The 20,380-nt window shown below is 37.5% G+C and overlaps 1 protein-coding gene across 2 annotated transcripts in view; it reads left to right on the forward strand.

Moving 5' to 3' along the window:
- LOC108438921 (inward rectifier potassium channel 2) overlaps positions 1 to 9,876 on the forward strand; it is a 10,114-nt gene extending 238 nt beyond the window's left edge. Inside the window, exons 2-3 of one of the 2 annotated variants that reach the window (XM_017717048.1) lie at positions 6,178 to 6,412; positions 8,089 to 9,876. In XM_017717048.1, the coding sequence (XP_017572537.1) occupies positions 8,310 to 9,629 (1,320 nt within the window). In that variant the 5' untranslated portion in view covers positions 6,178 to 6,412; positions 8,089 to 8,309 and the 3' untranslated portion in view covers positions 9,630 to 9,876. The remainder of the gene's footprint in view (positions 1 to 6,177; positions 6,413 to 8,088) is intronic. The other variant, XM_017717049.1, reaches the window with a different exon arrangement.
- Positions 9,877 to 20,380: the final 10,504 nt, after the last annotated feature.

Genomic DNA, 20,380 nt, shown 5'->3' on the forward strand with positions numbered 1-20,380 from the left:
AAAGTTCATATGAATTGAACTGAAGGGAATACAGTCCAATTCCGTGTAATGTCGATGCTCGTCAATAGCAGTGAGATGGAACGCATGCCATTCATTGGCTCTTCACTTAGCTGTGATGCAGGCTTTGCTTTAGAAACGTGTCTAAACGTTTTATTTGAGTAAAAGTATTAATTGTTAAAAAGCATTAGAGCTGTGTGTTTTCGTTTCCTCTGCTTATTATAATGTTGTTTACAGGGGTCAGTGTGCTGAGTGCTAAGAGATGTTTTTGTTCAGTCTTGAATTTACTCGAATTCATCTCTTCGGTGACTTTTAACGTCCATCTCACTAAGGTTCTGTTGCAATAGTGAACAGTTTCTCTAACCGTTCACAGCAAAGATCTGCTTGTCATGTTGAAGGTTGGGTCATTTTACAGCAACACTGGTCATTGTATTGATCTCTTCTTCAGCTGGGGGAGAAAGACTTACACAGAGCGCGTGTGTTTATGTAACAAGTTTCCATCTGATTACTGTCTGCACTGCTTTCCCTCAGAGAACGCAACCTGTCGAATGTCGTCAGAGGTGTGTTTATATACATAAGGCAGCGTTTTGCAAGACGCAACATTACGCAGCATGACAGATTTTGGCACGACGGAAAAATTTTCACCACGGCCAAGCAATTTTTGCAGCTTGTTGCATCAGCAGTTATAATGTGAAATTGCAGCGCATGTCATTTAGTCTAATCCAGTCTTAGACCTGTCCCAGGCACTCCCAGTTATCATATCTGTTATAGAGATCTGTGCCATAATCTGATAACTGTTGAAAGTTAGACATGTACATGTATCTGTGGTCTACCACACAGACTACCACACAGGCTGGAAAGCAAACAAGAGCACTTTTCATTCAGAATATCATTAAGGCCTTTCATTTTTCTGATTTTATGTGGCAAAAAATTTTGACAACCAATAATATTGGCAGTTATCATTATATATGTTGAAGCTATATTTTAATTTTTTTTACCCCGATATTTGTTTTAAAAAAAGTGTAATAAAGTAAAGTAATTTATTTTAATAAAGCCAATGCATAAACATGGCCATCATAAACATTAAGCAAATATTTTACATAAAACGTATTTAAAAAACATAAAAATATACTTTACTTATTTATATTCATTAGATGCCACCCGATTTGGATAAATCCAAAACTGATTTAACTGAATTGTATAAGACCTGTTAGATTTTTCCACTAAATCTTATTAGGAGACTGTGTGCATGTGCAATAGTAACAGGAAACGCATCATCAACTACGAAATTGCTTCAGCTGGCGTGGTGGACATGAAATGGCTCTTTTTATTTTTACAATCTCCTGCCATCCTTAGTTATACAGAGCAATTACAATGAAAAAGTGATTCGCATTAACTTAATTTGTGGTTTTAATGTTTTTGACAATATATTAATGTTTCATTTTGTTTATTTTGAGAGATACTCTACACACAAGTGAACCAACTAGCTAGCATCCTTGCTAGTTCTGCTGTCATGTTATCGGGTACAAAAGGTAGATTAAATAAACAAGGGGAGTGATTTATTGTGAAGCATAATATATAAAGATGTATTCCATTAATATCGAAATCAACAGTTCATGGTTTTTGTAACTGTAGGTGACCTTCACATATTAGGAAGGCATGAAGTAACTGATGGTTAGCATGAGAGCTGCACCTCAGTAGGAATGTTGTGCACATAAACAATTGCCTTAATTAGTAGTTCAGTTGCAAGTAAATAGAAATTCTAGCTGAAATCTGTAAATTTATGTTTAATTCTTTCTCTGTTTACAGGTGTCTTGTAATGTGACTCAGCAATTACTGTTTAATACAATTTGGACTACAATAAATGTTTGTGAATTTAACATGTTGTAACATTAACTGACTAATTGCATAAATCCTACAAGCGCTTCTAATTCAAATGTTTTTTTAGTTTAATCAGGTTTATTGAACAAGATGGAGAAACATAAATTATAATACCATTTGTTACATGGGATTTATGTATTAAATTGAATGGATAATTGCATGTAATTAAAATACATAAGTTTTAAATTCTGGGCTTAAATATTTTTTGAGTGTACAGACATGCTCCAAAATTGCTTAGAATAAAATCTCTTTCCATTAACTTACATTAAAAGTGAAGAACATTTTTACCCTCTCTTGTGACGTTACTATTTTGGAGATACTTGTTTTTTGAAATGTAAAGGTAAAAGCTAAAGCCTACATATTTAGTCAAAAATATCAAGCCTTTTCAAACAGCAATCCATCTGCATGAGATAAAAAAGTAAAAGAGAAGCACTGTTACTGTCCTAGGTAAACTTATGATTGTGTATTGTTAAATATCCATCCATCCATCCATCTGATCCGATATTGTTAAATACTTACAGTGTTAGCCAAGCTAGCTAGAAAACAGTGAATATGCTGTTGCAGGCTGTTGTCATTCTCCATTTTATTCTGAAGCTCACTGTTATTTTATGCTCACATCATTGGTGTGGTCCACCAATGGATTTTTTCTCCAATTTATTCTGAGCAGGCTAAATATTAAACACTGCAGTGGACATTGTCTGTCTGCCTTCCTTATATGACACTAAATCCATTGAGTTAACAACAAATTATTTTGCTAGCCAACTTTGCTAGCTAGCTAACTTCGCCACATTTTTTCACAAGTTTGATTGGTAGCGCACTGTAACACAGCTTAATCCTCCTTCTGTGCTCCTATTATGTCTTTGGTTTAGGAGACAAGTAAAATATCTCTTCTCCTAAATCTTTGGAACATCCAGTTTTTTCCCCTGCATGAAAAACTGAGCTGTAGTGTAGTAGTCAGAGAATTTGTGAAGGAGAATTACTACATAGTAATGTCTTCTGGATTTGTCAAATGCTAGATGGCACTCCTGAGTGAGTCCAAAATGATTGTGTTCATATAGAGCATTTGAGTAATATCATAGTTTGTGATGTTTACAATTTTTTTTTATAGAAGAATGCATTAATTTCCCAAACACAGAATAGCATAAACATTTTAAGAAAGCTGTTATATTTGTAAGTGCTTTTGAATTTATTTTTAGGCGCTTTAAGACTTTTTAGCCTTGCCTCTTACACCACTGTAGTCATGCGTCATTCTGCAGCTCTTGTTATGCCCATATTAGGAACTCTGGGTCTAAGCTCCATTTCTCTACGACCAGAATGAATGGGGCTTTCAAAAAATTGCCTCTATTGCCTCTATTGCCTCTTTTTCTGCCAAACACCACTGGATCCTCTGAATTACGAGGTTGTTAAAGAGTCTTACTACTAATATTGCTACATGCAGTCTAAAGCTACTGTGTATCAATTTGAGCTACTTGAAACTACAGAGGGCTTTGGTATTGCTCTGACGAGTTGTGCTACCTTATCAAAACTGTAGCGTAGTGTATTTACAGGTATGCCCATAAATAGAACCTCTAGATAAGACATTTTAAAACAACAAAAATAAGTTAATGTTACTCAGCTGTCAAGCGGAAATAGAAAACATTTCTTTTCATCTGCACTTAGTCTGTACATGGAAATACATTATCATAGTGGCAAAGTGTGCTTAAGGAGGCTGCCAGTCTAATGATGTCATTTCGGTACACAGTAGCATTAGCTTACATGTAGCAATATTCATATTTAAACTCTTTAACAACCTTGAAATTCAGAGGATCCAGTAATATTCTAGAGTAACTTGTCATTGATAATGAAGGGTATTGGAAAATGTATTTTGAATCAAGACACTAGCATTAATATATTATTTAACTGACAGTGATGGTAAATGGTAAGTCTGTTTTTGCTGAGGAAATAAAATCTCTACTCTGGGACAGTGAACCAAATGGCACATTTGATTTTGTCTGTACTCCGGTCACATTTACTTTTGGCCACGTACCACATAGAGAAATAGCACAAGAGCAGGCTAGATGTGTTTGCCAGAACCCAGCCTGTTTACAGTCATGAGAGATTCACTTATTAGATAGACTATATTGCCAAAAGTGTGCAGTCACCCATCCAAATAATTGAATTCAGGTGTTCCAATCACTTCCATGACCACATAAAACCAAGCACCTAGCCATGCAGACTGCTTCTACATGCATTTGTGAAAGAATGGGTCACTCTCAGGAGCTCAGTGAATTCCAGTGTGATACCATGACAGTAGGCCACCTGTGCAACAAGTCCAGTCATGAAATTTCCTTGCTACTAAATATTCCACAGTCAACTGTCAGTGGTATTATAACAAAGTGGAAGCGATTGGCAACAACAGCAACTCAGCCACAAAGTGGTAGGCTACGTAAAATGACAGAGCAAGGTCAGCAGATGCTGAGGCGCATAGTGCACAGAGGTCGCCAACTTTCTGCAGTGTCAATTGCTAAAGACCTCCAAACTTCATGTGGTCTTCAGATTAGCTCAAGAACAGTGAGTAGAGACCTTCATGGAATGGGATTCTGTGGCCAAGCAGCTGCATGAGGGGGGATTATGGTGAGGGGTTGTTTTTCAGGAGTTGGGTTCGGCCCCTTAGTTCCAGTGAAAGGAACTCAATGCTTCAGCAGACCAAGAGATTTTGGACAATTTCATGCTTCCAACTTTGCGGGAACAGTTTGGGGATGGCTCCTTCCTGTTCCAAAATGACTGCACACCAGTGCACATAGCAAGGTCCATAAAGTCATGGCTGAGTGAGTTTGGTGTAGAAGAACTTGACTGGGCTGCACGGAGTCCTGACCTCAACCCGATAGAACACCTTTGGGATGAATTAGAGCAGGCTACGAGCCAGGCCTTCGTCCAACATCAGACGTCACAAATACGCTTCTGGAAGAATGGTCAAAAATTCCCATAAACACACTCCTAAACTTTGTGCAAAGCCTTTCTAAAAGAGTTGAAGCTGTTATAGCTGCAATGGGTCGGCTGACATCATATTAAACCCGATGGATTAAGAATGGGATGTCACTCATGTTCATATGTGTTTGAAAGCACAGGAGCGAATACTTTTGGAAATATAGCGTATATTTAGTTCTCCACAACTAAAACTGACCCACTACTCAACCACTAGTGCAACTGCTAGGGCAGTGCAAATAGCTGATGTAAAAGATATCACATTGCAAATGTTTGAATTTTGGAGCATTCCTTCATTCCATTGGCATTTAGTGTTGGAAGCATCATCTTTTTCATGCTTTCCACATGGCTGTTTAAGATGAAAAAACACAGGTGCCTTAAAAATCAGCAGAGCACTTTAAATTAGAAATAGATAAATGCTCTGAGCAAATCTGGCAACGAAAGACTGGCATACCATGGAGGTATGACAGGTTTCATAAAGCACCTCAAATATGTAAGTATAGCGGTTCTTATCCAAGTACTACCAGGGTGACTGTAAAATTAGACATCTTCAAGCCTCAAGTTGTTTGTTGTTGGGCGTTTTGACAGTCCTGAAGGTTGCTGCTGGAGTTGTGGCTGTCCACAGGCAGAAAAGTCTCATGTCTTATGAAGCTCAAAATGTATGTACTGTATGGTTCCACAGCTGAAGACTTGTATAACAGAAGAATGGCAAAAACATAGATTTTAAAACTGGGTAAATTGGTGACTTCAGTCCCCTATTGTTTAAATGTTGTTAAAAGGAAAGACGATGTAACTCAGTAACAACATGCTGTTCTAACTTTCATAGAACATGTTGCAGGCATCTGTACCATTTTTTATTTATTATACAGAATTTACTAATCACTGCTTATTTAATTAGCATTTCACATACTGTCACATACTGTGTCCCAACATTTTGGATTTGGGGTTGTATTAACTTTAACATTGCTGTCTCTGTACTGTTATGAGGCGTTAACCCTAACTAACCAGTTTGTATGTATGTGTTTATTATGAAAGTGTGTGGTTGAGCTACAGCTTTACCTAAGACCTAAGATTTAAAGGACAAATGTTACATAGGAAAAGTTAATATCAACAGTTATGTTTTCTATAGCAAAAGGCTTATTGTGCCTGTTGGCCTGGTTCTAAATCAGTATCTCAATTTCTTCCACATAAGGACAACTTTAGTTCATTGATCAAGATTTGCAGAGGCTTGATGCTGATCTACTAGCAGTTTAAAGGTTTTTGCACTTTGAAATTTTAGGAAAATGACCTCTCAGATGACTGCTGAATTCTTTCACAACTTGTTTTCCCTCACAGGAATTCCTCATCCAGTCATTTACAAGAATGGCAGTCAAGTCACTTCTGAGGGGTTTCAGACCAGGAGGAATGGCATACAGTATATCACAACTGTGGCATAATTACCCCATGACTAATGGACAGTTCAGATTGCCCTGAAAGCCTATTGTTGTGCTATGGACACATATAGCTGAAACAAAGAGCAGTACTTCTCAGGAAACACATGGATTTAGGATTACATCACCAGCTGATCCATGTGAGTACCAAAGATTGATATTATCATTGATATAATTGAGCTTATTACAAAAGTAGGTCATTTTATTAATACTCACATACTTTGATTAATCTACTAATTGCTACTGCTGTTTAAATTTAAAATGTAATTAAATTAAAACGTAAAACGTGATGTGAGAAAGATGTAAACACAGCCAGTAAATTCCTTGATGAATGCAGTGATGGGCAGACTGACCAGAAGACAACTATGAAAGTGAATACACAAATTTCTTGGAATTCCTAACTTGCACATAATGTCATCTACAAGGTGGCTGCTCATAACATTATAGAGCCATCACAGTGTTTAACAAATTCAGTGTTGAATCACTGCAATGAGGGATCTTCATTACAGATGCTGTTTGTCCATGTTTGTCACGTCATAACCTTTGAGAACTCATCTTTAGACATTAAAGCAGTTAGTAAAAGGGTTTTGTACCTGGGATACTTGCTTTTGCATTCACTATTTCGCCTTACTGGAACTCTGTTGCTTTGAAAACTGACATCCACCTAGTCACTGTTAAATTACCCTTAAATGATTCACACTTCACAATTTCATGTGATTCCTATCAACTTGTCTAGACCTACTTAGAAACTACACAAGCTAGAGTGATAAATCCTTTAACTAGTACTGCATATCTAAGTATGGCTTTTTACACCATATAAAACATCCTATTCTATTACCTAGGCTAGAAAATCTTGTTGGCATAATGAAACTTGCAGTCTACTGGTTTACATTCTACATGGTTCATTACTACCAGTTTGTAAATGAATTCTTTGAAGTTCTTGTTGGATCATAACTATTCTCTCTGTGCATGAAGCCTCTAACTAAATAAATAGAAAAAAAATTACATCAGCCATTCCTTGCTCTAAAGCAAAACATCTGAAACCTTTTTCATTGGCCTTGGCTAACAACAGTTTCTGCCATCCCTGCCATTAATTGCAATTTTTAGAGATGTTGTAACAGTTTTTTATCAAAGGCCTTTGCCTTTGTTATATATTGTCATGATTTTTGATTCCTTTGAAAGGATAAATCCTTTGATTTCTGAGAAGCGAATGGTGCATTTCTCAGCCAATTTGAAGGATACTATAAAACTGTGCAGCTTTTAGTGAGGTAACAGCAGATATATGCAGCTGCATCTGCTGAGATATTTAGTTGCCTCATGTTGCTTTTGAAAACGTATCAGTGTGCTGACTCTTGGCCCCTTTTATAGCACTGGCACTGAACATGCTGTGACTCATCTACATAGTTCTCTTTGTTATTGTAGTTTAGATGCTTCATATGTTTTTTCATGTGGTCTTAACATTGCTTTTCCCACCATTTGTCATTTTCAAGACATCTTGAACTGGCTGTTATTATAAAATAATAGTTTTTATTTAAGAATTTTCTGAAGAGCCCAACTAGTATGAAATTGTCATTATAACCAATACCAACTAGGCCAGCAGTTATTGCAGATTTAGTAGTGTGTGTAAAGAATGTCATAAGAAGTATCAATAGAGCTGGTTGTAGATTTGTGTAACCCTAAGTGCAACCTTAATATCAGCCAATTTTATCAGTCAAACAATATATCAGTGAGCTAATGTAAACAAAGATTCTGAGCTTATATAATGTATTTTTAGACAGACAAGCATACTGTTCTAAAATCTTTTCTTTTTCCACAGAAAACTCAACTTGTGCCAACTGGGCAGCCCATGCCAAAGTATCACCTCTGTGGAGAAGCTAAATAACACAACCACTCTGTAATCTTCTAAGGAATTCATCCTACACATTTCTCCTCTGTGTTGGTCCCTGAAAGAGTTCAAAACTGTTTCTCCAACGCTTTTTTCAAAAACTCAGACTGTTTTCCAAAGCAGAAGTGGCCCAGCCATCCCAGTCAGAAGTGATGGGAAGTGTGCGAGCCCACCGCTATAGCATTGTGTCCTCGGAAGAAGATGGAATGAAGCTGGCCACGATTGGCCTGCCAAACGGCTATGGTAATGGTAATGCTGGGGGTAAGAAGCATACGCATCATCAAACTCAGAGCCGTTTCGTGAACAAAAATGGACACTGCAATGTGCAGTTTATCAATATGAGCGAAAAGGGTCAGCGTTACCTGGCTGACATTTTCACAACATGCGTGGACATCCGTTGGCGTTGGATGTTGGTTATCTTCTGCCTGTCCTTCCTTCTCTCCTGGCTCCTCTTTGGTTTTGTGTTTTGGCTAGTTGCACTGTCATATGGAGACTTGGACAATGAGGAACAGATATGTGTTTCAAACGTTGACAGTTTCACAGCGGCCTTCTTGTTCTCTGTAGAGACTCAGACTACCATTGGTTATGGTTACCGCTACATAACTGAGGATTGCCCCATTGCTGTCTTCATGGTGGTCTTCCAGAGCATTGTGGGGTGCATCATTGACGCATTCATCATCGGTGCAGTCATGGCCAAAATGGCTAAGCCTAAGAAAAGGAACGAGACACTAGTATTTAGCCATTATGCTACAATCGCCATGAGGGATAGTAAACTGTGTCTGATGTGGAGGGTGGGAAACTTGCGAAAGAGCCACCTGGTGGAAGCTCATGTTCGTGCACAGCTCCTCAAGTCCCGCACCACTGTTGAGGGGGAATATATACCTCTGGATCAGATTGACATCGATGTTGGCTTTGACACTGGCATTGACCGTATATTCTTGGTGTCCCCCATTACTATCATTCATGAGATTGATGAAGACAGTCCATTCTACGACATGAGCAGAGAGGAGTTGGAAAGCTCCGAATTTGAGATAGTGGTCATTCTGGAAGGTATGGTAGAAGCAACTGCCATGACCACACAGTGTCGCAGTTCTTACATAGCTAGTGAAATTTTGTGGGGCCACCGGTTTGAGCCTGTTCTTTCTGTGGAGAAAAATGACTACACGGTGGACTATTCAAAGTTTGAGAACACTTATGAGGTTCCCAGCACTCCACAATGCAGTGCCAGAGAACTTGCAGAGAAAAAGTACATCATGTCTGCCTCCAACTCCTTTTGTTATGAGAATGAAATAGCTCTCATGGATAAAGAAGACATGGATGTTGAGGAAGAGCATGAGGAAGTAAAGAATGACCTCTTTGGTAAGAATTTGGTGTTTGAGGGTGCAAACACTGAACTGGTCTCAGAAACAGCTTCCAGTCAGGAAACTGTACTTTTGGAGCCCAGACCGCTGAGAAGAGAATCTGAAATCTGATTGGGAAAGTATGTTAGTCTAGTAGACCAAAGATAGAAATGAAGAGAGCATAGATTGCATATATTAGTACATTGTTGCAGTCAAAAAAAATTGTATCTACAAAATGGAAACATGATAGTAGAAGGAAAATGTATGTTGAAGCTAATAAGACTTAATTCCAAGATATTCTGTTAATCATGGTAAATTGACAATGTTTGAGGAATTTTGGGCCATTTCTGTTGTCCATGAAATCTGCATACAATAAAAAAGCAGCTGGCGTTTTCTTATGAAAGGAAGACATGCATGGATAAGAATTTGTTGTGTACATTTCTGTTATAGTAACTGTCACTGTTGTGAACGTTTGAGTCTTTCAGTCCAAATTTATTAGTCAAAGACTAATTTCATGTTAAACTTTTTCATATTTGTCAAAAACAAACAAAAACAATATATTGCTGGTAGACTACACGTTCTTTTCCTTGCACACCTTATTTCTAGTACATCTTTTCTGTTAATGAGCTGGTCTCTTAACTTTTTCCATGTATTTGCTACATAGCTTAGTTTTATTAGTTAATATGCATTATTATATCAGTGTTGTAGGTTAAAATGTGTAATTCTGACAACTGCAGGATATCAGTAAGGATGAGGGTTTTTTGTACAGTGTTTGTTTTTTTTTGGACGGTGTGCATGATACTACTATACCCATGTTTAGTCTTACCTTTTTACCTAAGTTGTAACTACATTACATACCATTAATTACATTAACACTGTTGTAAGCTTGGAGTTAGCAGGGGTTTTTTGCTGCTTATTTCAGTGTCAGGCAGTGAGAAAGTCATGTTAAAAACCTTCTTACGGTGTTGCTTCTGGGTAAGCTACTGTATGAACCTACCTTATGTTTAAATAGATTTCTTTCCATAACCCCAAGGCTGGCCCAACCCCTAATACTAACCGTAACCTCAACCCAGAACCTAATCCAAATCCTATTCTTAACTGTAAACTTCAAACCTACTCAAGTGAGCTAACAAAGATTGATTAATTGCAGACATGGTTTTACAGAGTTTTGCTTTGTTGCTAAGTGATTTCATTAGCATGAAATGCCATACTGTGATAAATTGGTATTTAGCACATTTGTAATTCAAAGATATTGATCACTGTATTTTTGTGGAATTGCCAGTCGTACCTGGCAAAGATCAGCGTCCACTTTGCTCTGATCAAATGTTGACATTAGCCATCAAGCGCTAAAGTTCCTCTCGCTACTGCTTCTACTGCAGAAATGCTTAACATACTTTGGGTGAACATAAGCATAGCAAAAAAATCTGCTTTGACCTCATCACCATAAACCACAATGTGATTGTGACTGATGTTGAAATTCATCCCTGGTTGCATTCAGTGGCATGTTCACTCACTGCTCAAATGCAGCTATTCTCAAAACAGCTATAGTCTGTAAAGCTATGGAAGAGAGAATGAGAGTGCATGAGAGCAAACTTGTGAAAATTACTTATAACAAATGTAAGTTTGATGTTTAAGTCTCAAATGCAAAATTATTATACTGATGAGGTAATGATGTCAATATTAGATAATTCAAATCAAATCAAATCAAATTTATTTATATAGCGCTTTTTACAACTGATGTTGTCACAAAGCAGCTTTACAAAAATGGGAATCACAGCACAGAGAATCAGACAAAACACTGAACATAATATACAGAATATACAGAACCCCTCACATCTAAAGGGGGGACCATCCTACCACTGGTCAGACAACTTATAAGTTAAACATTGAAAAGTCAATTTTACATCCACGCAGTTCTAATATATTCAGGTGTGTATAATCAACAGTGGAAACAATTAGAGTTCATATAGATTTGGATGTGATCTGTAGTGGAGAAGCTGCGTTCCAGAAACTTCCATCAGTCTGGTCAATCAGGGGGACAGGGGGACTTGAGGGTGGGACATCCATCAGTATTGGGCCGGACCGGTGGACAGTCAGTAACTCGGAGGAAGGAAAGATTTAGGAATTAGTTTAGACTGGATTTATGAAGAACAGAAAATGTAAAAAATTATCAGAGTGTGACTAATGACTCCGGCAGGTCTGAATATGACAGCCTAACTAAAGGGAGAGAGCCAGAAGGTAACATAGACACGGAGGCTCCCTGAGACACTGGCATTCACCCACTCCACCGTCCACAAACCTGAGTGACTGCATGTAGTGAGTGACAGCAATTCCATCCTTCACCAAATTTAACACTCTGTCAAGGTATTCACAAATGTCAGATTCATCCACTCGAGGAGGAGCAGTTAAAGCATAATGTTACAACAGGTTCTTCTGCATGTTGCATGCAATTATTTTCATCAAAGAGGCTTACAAATCCCCAAAACTTACATAATGTAGTTTTAACTGCAACCCAAAACCTAAACCCAATCCCAACCCTGGTACTAACACTAATACCGTTGAATGAATGAATAGTTCCATCAGAAAGATTGTTAATAATTTAAACATGTTCAGATATAGATGCAAATAAACTGGGACCAACTCTGTTTTTCTCCAAAATTATTTTTTGAAAAAATAAAAAGTCAAAAAAGTTGGAACAGTACATAAAATGCAAATGAAAACAGAAAGCACTGATTCATAAATCTACTTTGATCTGTATTTGAACAAAAACAGTACAAAGACAAGATACTTAATGCTGAACTTCTTTGTTTTTCTAAATATACACTTGTTCTGAAATTGATGCCTGCAACACATTCCAAAAAGCCACAATTTAAGGCTAGAAATGGTTGAAAAACATCAACACAGGTGATGCAGTCATGTTTGGATATAAAAGTGGCATGTAGGAAAGACTTAGTCCTTAATAAGCAATGATAGATAAAGGAGTATTAGTCAGTAAATTGCAAAATGCATCAATTGCATAATTGTGAAAGCAACATTATCACTTAACACATTTTAGAACAACATATGCTCCTAGACTACAGCATGGCAGCTCAAAATATGACAACAAAGGACAAAGGCCATGTATGGTTGCAGCTGAAGACACTTTAATTATTATTTTTTTAATATGCATTTAAAACCAGAACAGTTGGTGACTTCAGTCCCCAAATGTTTATTCAGTGCTGTTAAAAGGAAAGGTGCCACATTGGAAATTATGCACTTGCTCCATGTATATAAGTTCATAAGGTAAAATATCAAATGTTTTGTTAATCATTTTCAGTTTAATACAGGTCAAACAGAATTTCCTGCTTTCTCTTTTTATTAGCACTTCACATAATACCATTCCAACTTTTTTTGGGATTGGGTATGTAAAACTATGCACAACAATAACTTTTAATCACATTAAAACCACAATAATATATTTTATCCTCTTGTGAACACAAGCGTGGTTTTGATTTTGAAAGTTTAGAAGCTACATTTCTGTCGTGGCTAATAGACTATTGTGGAGGAAACTGTGGCTGATCATTTGCTGTAGCTATATAACATTTACTATACTGTATATTCATGTATTTATGCTAGCTAGATCAGTGTAGTATTATTTTACAAATACTGTTGGACATGCACTTTAATTAACAGCTCCAGAAAGGATCTAAAATAGAACCATGAATAAGCTATCAAAGCATACTGTATTTTTTAAGCATTGCTATTTTCTAACTGAATTTAACAGTTTATGAGACTGTACAGATGGATAAATTGAAATATGTTGATCAGTCATCCTCTTGTCCCATTAGATGTTGTTTACCAAAATACATGAAGATGGTGTTGTAACTGTTATAATTAAGTTGTAAAGATGTAAACAAATTCAGTAAGAGTAGTTTATTGTGAAATGCTCTGGTCAAGAGAATCTTTTTGAGTCAGAATTGTTCACAGTGGTGATGATGGGAACTGGATGTCTGAATCACTGAATGCCTCTAAAAACTACATCTGAGGAAGCAACTAAATGAAATGGTTAAGAATAGATTGGCTGATTCTTGGGCCCATTTTTTACTATAACTTTGAGATTAGCTTAGAAACCCATTCATGGTGGAGAGGTACATGCAGGGTGTTGCAAGGCAAAATAGTACCCAAATAAAACTTTTTCCCCTTCCAGATTTCCCTTTATTTTACTATTATCACCATTGCATATAAGAGCTCAGAAATTTACATATAAAACCTCACAGGTTATTTTGGAAATAACATTTACACTGTAGACACTATGACCCTAGTTCCACTACTATAATGCCTACTGTTAGTTGTTCATCCTAGTTATAGCTATAAGTCTCATCACTTTAGACCAATCCAAACACACACTAAGAAAATTTTTCTTGTCATATTAAATCTAGTTGTTGGACATTTAGTTCAAATGAACATTCCTTACTAGCAGTTTGTTGATGGCTAAAATGAACATTTAAAACCCACTGTATACAGGAGATGCTTAAAATATGTGAGGAGTATCAGTTCGGACCCCATTCTGAGTTAGACGTTCACAAACAACAATTGCTGGTTGGATGTCCAGGAAAGAGACTGGCTTGTATATGAAAGATTGATTTTGTCCAGATAATCTGCAGTATGTCTCATGCAAAATCTCCCCACCATGATCTCTCTGATGCAATGCCTGTGTAAAAATGTATCCTGGAGAAAAAATTCAGGATCCTTCAGTCAGAGCTCAAATTATACACTGCTACTTTGTCTTTTTATTTTTATACATAATTTCTTTTCCCCATGTAACAGCAGTTACTTTCTCTTTTAATTGTAGTCTTCCTCTAACACATTCAAATTCAAATCCAGTTAATGAAGCTGAATCTATGATCCAGACCACACAGAGAATTGATTAGGCAGAAAATGTAGCAAGTGGATTTGATTTGGTTAGACACAAAGCCTGGCTTCAGCCCCAGGGCATTTTCCACATTATGCAGTTAAATGTCCTCTGAGCTAAGGATTTTTTTATGGTTGAAAAAATGTGCAGAGGCCGCTGTCATTCTGTGCCACAGTGTCCTCTAGAAATAAAATTGAGCATTAGCAGCCCAAGCCAACAGAGAAAACGTGGAAATGTATTTTGTTAGAATGATTGTTTCAATGGTCGTAATGTGTATACAAACATGTACTTACAGTTGCATGCAAAAGCCTGACTTTCTATGGCATTTTCATACACACACACACACACACATACACACACACACACACACACATTATACTGGCAAAAGTATTCACTCCCTCCAAATAATTGAATTCAGATGTTCCAATCACTTCCATTTTCACAGGTGTATAAAACCAGGTACCTAAGCCTGCAGACTGCTTCTACAAACATTTGCGAAAGAATGGGTCGCTCTCAGGAGCTCAGTGAATTCCAGTGTGGTACCATGATAGTCCAGTTGTGAAAATTCCACAGTCAACTGTCAGTGGTATTATAACAAAGTGGAAGCAATTGGGAATTACAGCAACTCAGCCACAAAGTGGTAAGCCACGTAAAATGACAGAGCAGGGTCAGATTAGCCCAAGAGCAGTGAGTAGAGAACTTCATGGAATAAGTTTCAATGGCCGAGCAGCTGCATCCAAGCCTTACATCACCAAGTGCAATGCAAAGCGTCGAATGCAGTGGTGTAAAGTGCCACCACTGGACTCTAGAGCAGTGGAGATGTGTTCTCTGGAGTGACGAATCATGCTTCTCCATCTGGCAATCCAATGGACGAGTCTGAATTTGGCGGTTGCTTGGCCCCTTAGTTCCAGTGAAAAGACGTCTTAATGTTTCAGCAGACCAAGAGATTTTGGACAATTTCATGTTCCCAACTTTGTTAGAACAGTTTGGGGATGGCCCCTTCCTGTTCCAACATGACTGCGCACCAGTGCACAAAGCAAGGTCCATAAAAACATGGGTGAGCGACTTGACTGGCCTGCACAGAGTCCTGATCTCAGCCCAATAGAATACTTTTGGGATGAATTAGAGTAGAGACTGCGAGCCAGGCCTTCTCATGCAACATCAGTGTGTGACCTCACAAATGTGCTTCTGGAACAATGGTCAAGTCCCATAAACACACTCCTAAACCTTGTGGACAGCCTTCTAATAAGAGTTAAAGCTGTTATAGCTGCAAAGGGTGGGCTGACATCATATTAAACCCTATGGATTAAAAATGGGATGTCACTCAAGTTCATATGTGTGTGAAGGCAGATATACATATAATATGCTAAAATATAATGTGCCATAACTTGTTTTTTTTCCCCAAAAAAATGTATTTAGCAGGTAAACAGTATTTGTACATTGAAATGTTGAGAAGTGTGCCCAATGCAGGGGATGTCTATTTATTTTCACTTAGACCATGGGTGCCGTAACTTCTGCATAGAACTATACAATGTATTTCTTAATGTATTTATTGTTGTACATTTGTTGTGCTTTACCTACACATGTTTTATGTCATGGAGCCAAACAGAAACAAGGAAAGTGTAATATGAAGTATCAATGACTTTGCTCTCCCCTTGAGTCAGTACTAGCCGTACCCAGATGCGAAGAATGCAGTGAATATGAAAATCCACTTTGGTGGACATTTGGCCACAAAAGACAAAGACAATGGGCATGTAAAGAAGAAGGGAATGATGTACACTTCCTGAGTCCCTGCTTACCTGCACCATTTATATTCATTCATCTTCTGCCAAAATAACAGACATTTACAGCTTTTTCATCATCCATTACCAGAAACACATAGAAAAGGTGAACTGCAATGTCAAAGTTTATTTATTTATTTATTTTTTATCAGGTCCAAGGAATGAAACGTCAAGACAAAGTAAATTTTAGCATATATTGTTGCCATATCAAAACCTTGTAACTCCATTTTATCCTTTATATTGCACCATTTGAAAACACCGGCTGCCCTTTACGTCAAGTAAATGTTTCATGTTGAACAGAACAATAGGCTGTAATTACTTAGAATAAAATCTGGCTACTTTAATGTGCATGAAGGTTAAGAAGGTTCATTCCTACCATTTCAGAGATACAAGGTTTTGCTGTGATAGCGACAGTGTAAGAGCATTTAGAACCATACAGGACATAAAATCGATAAATATCAGCATGAGTACTGTTCACCATATGTCAGTTAGGATAACTGCTGCTAATGTATCATTTTGGTTTTTGTCTATTTTTCTAATAAACAACAATAAAACTCATTACAATGACCATAGCAGTTTGGGATGCCAACTGTTCTGATTTTGACACATATTACAATTATGTTGTAAAAAATGACTGTTTTGACCTAAAAAGGTCAGTCACCTGGATGCCTTAACATTTCGAACTTCAAATAATAAGTTAACAGTTTATTTACTTTTTTCATCTAAAACATCAAATCATTTTTACAGCGTAACCTGCATTTTAGTTTGCCTATAGCTGGTACAACTGTTCCCTTGAGTGGCAGGTACTGATATAATTTCACTGCCATTTCATAAGATTTGACTGCTTCAGTTCACTTCCTTTCCCAGTCTGATAAAACATACACAATTCAAAGCTTCAAATGAGTGCACACTCAACTTCATGCAGTACCTACTGAATTAGCTAAGTGTGTATTAAGTTGAACATTAGTTGCTTCATGTTTCTTGGTTAAGATCTTAAGATAAAGTGTTCTCTAGTTCACTGGAAGATTTTTGAATTTTTGTATCGCAAGTTGCATTTTCCGATTTGTTTTATAAAAAGCTGAAATTCGCTTCTTATTAATAACTTGTAACTGACTTAGTCACAGCCAAACTGAAGATAAACAATATTTTGCAAAAAGCAAAACAGAAATTCATGAAGAATCTATTTTATTGGTGCTGTATGCTAATGGAAAAGGGACAATAAGCCAACAACAGGACAGTTTAGCTCCTTCTCTTTGATAAAAGACTAAAACTAAAACCATTACATGTAGCCTTTTCATGAGAGAAGTCACTGCTGTTCCCCCTAACTTTGCTGGGTAGCATCTGGTAATAGCCTCAAACCCCAGCTCTGCAAAGTGGTTGACAATTACAGGATTAGTGAGCTGCAGCTGTTCTTTCACTAAACAGAATGTAGCACAGAATTCACTTCTTGGGAAATGTCCTGCGTCTGAAATAGAGATTTTAATCAGTTCTGCTGCTGTTTTGACTGTCTGTCTATATGTGAAAGTGCAGACCTATGACACCTGGTGGTTGCCTTGAAAACATTTCAAATTATTCTTTTTGCTGTAAGCGGGACTGTTTCTGAATGTTTCTGAACGTTCCATCTGCTGCAGTCATATCATTTTGTATGCAAGAATATGAAAAATATTTCATTACTACTTTGAAATATGCCACGCTTAACACAATAATGCAAAACAGAATCTGTGACGAAATGAAAGGTTAACATAAACAAAATGATTAAATTAAATTAATACAAATGGCATTAATTTCTGAATGTGTTCTAGTGGCATGCACATAATTTTTGTCTTTTTTTCAGAAGCAAAAGTATTATGTCATATTTAACAGCCAATATCATGATTGACATGAATAAAAGCAGACATACTTGTGGGCCTCTCAGCGGCTTTGCATTGCTATTTTTGTCTAATAACATATTTAGGTCATAAATTACTTAAAGTTGGAACTTTTTTGAAAGTCATTTCACAACTATTCAAACACAGCAGCTACACATACAACATTAGCGTTAAAATTAAAATGCAATGGAACTACAAATCTCATATTTTCAGTGTCTTCCGTGTCATCTATATGACAGACTATGCATTTGAAGAATAAAAAAATAGAATTGCATTTCTATCAATTACAATTAATCATTTGGAACTAAGTGATGTATCCAAAACCATATAATTATAAATATGTGTGTGACAAGTCACTGCAGTGACCATCACTTCTAATTCAGTGTTTACTGAATGTGAAAGTGTCTCTCCATGACTGGATAGAGGTCACCCCAGGACCACAACTGACCAGATATGTGGGTAAAGTACTAGCAGCCCTAATATATTCACATGTACAGGGAAAAGAGTAAAGTTTTTGATGTAGCTTGATTATTCAGATGGTTTGGATCAGTATGTGCCTAATATTATAAAAAATATAATACATTATGGTTTTGCCCAGCTGTCTTTAGCTGCATTTCAGAGCACATACACTATGATGATAGAAAACATTTTGTTTGGTAGATGTGAAAGGGAAGCAAAATAGATAATTACTTAAAGAAATTGCATTGTTCTGTGTTAATTTTATAAAATGTGATTTTCAGTTAATTATAAACTAAGTATAGGCTAAAGCAGAGCTTGATAATTAGCTGAAAGAAATAATTGACAATTCACAAGATTATTGATAATTGATGGAAGTAGCAAGGTTTGGGCAATAGAATTACCTTTGGCCAATGCTGTGTTTTGACTGATAATGACGTTTGATGATACATTCTTGCATTGTGCATTATCAGAACAGACATATATCTGGTCAGTGGTGGTCCTACAGTGGTCCCTTGCCATTGATGGTTGAGGTACAGAGTGATTGACGAATTGTAAGCAAACAGGTAGGCAACGGTCAGCAATTTCATACCCATGTGCACCTACAGTATCTCACAAAAGTGAATACACTTTTTATTATATCTCTTCATGGGACAACACTATAGAAATGACACTTGGAGATAACTTAGTCAGTGTACAGCTTGTATAGCTGTATATATTTACTGTCCTCTTAAAATAACCTAAAACCCCAGCCATTAATATATAAATAGGTGGCAACTGAGGTCTAAATTGTCCTCAAAGTGTCAATATTTTGTGTGACCACCATTATTATTTAGCACTGCCTTAACCCCCCTTGAGCATGGAATTCACCAGAGCTGCAAATGTTGCTACATAAAATCCTCTTCCACTCGTGCATGATGACATCATGGGGCTGGTGGATGTTAGATATCTTGCATTTTTCCTCCTTCTGTTTGAGGATGCCCCACAGAAGCTCAATTGGGTTTAGGTCTGGAGACATACTTGGCCAGTCCATCACCTTTATCTTCAGCAAGGCAGTTGTTATCGTGGAGGTGTGTTTGGGGTCATTATCAAGTTGGAAAACTGCCATGCGGCACAGTTTCCGAAGGGAGGGAATCATGCTCTGCTTCAGAATGTCACAGTACATGTTGGAATTCATGTTTCCCTCAATGAATCAAAGCTCCCCCGTGCTGGCAGCACTCACACAGCTTCAGACCATGATGCTACCACCACAATGTTTGACTGTAGGCAAGAGGCAGTTGTCTTGGTACTCCTTACCAGGGCACCACCACACATGCTGGACATCACCTAGGCCAAACAAGTTTATCTTGGTCTCATCAGACCACAGGACATGGTTCCAGTATTCCATACTCTTGGACTGCTTGTCTTCAGCAAACTGTTTGCGGGCTTTCTTGTGTGTGAGCTTCAGAAGAGTATTCCTTCTGGGACGACGGCCATGCAGACCGAGTTGATGCATTGTGCAGCGTATGGTCTGAGCACTGACAGGCTGACCGCCCTCTTCTTCAACCTCTGCAGCAATGCTGGCAGCACTCATGCATCTATTTTTTGAAGCCAACCTCTGGATATGACACTGAACACATGGACCCAACTTTTTTGGTCAACCCTGGCGAGGCATGTTTGGAGTGGAACCTGTCCTGGTTCCTGCTGTATGACCTTGGCCACAGTGCTATAGCTCAGTTTCAGGGTTTTAGCAATCTTCTTATAGCTTAGGCCATCATTGTGGAGAGCAACAATTCTATTTCTCACATGTATGTATGAGCAAATTGTACCCAAAACACAAAATTTAACAGCCCTGCTCCCCATTCACACCTGGAACCTTGTATCTCTAACGAGTCACATGACACCAGG

The sequence above is a fragment of the Pygocentrus nattereri genome, chromosome 14, assembly GCF_015220715.1.
Source record: "Pygocentrus nattereri isolate fPygNat1 chromosome 14, fPygNat1.pri, whole genome shotgun sequence".
Classification (NCBI taxonomy): domain Eukaryota; kingdom Metazoa; phylum Chordata; class Actinopteri; order Characiformes; family Serrasalmidae; genus Pygocentrus; species Pygocentrus nattereri.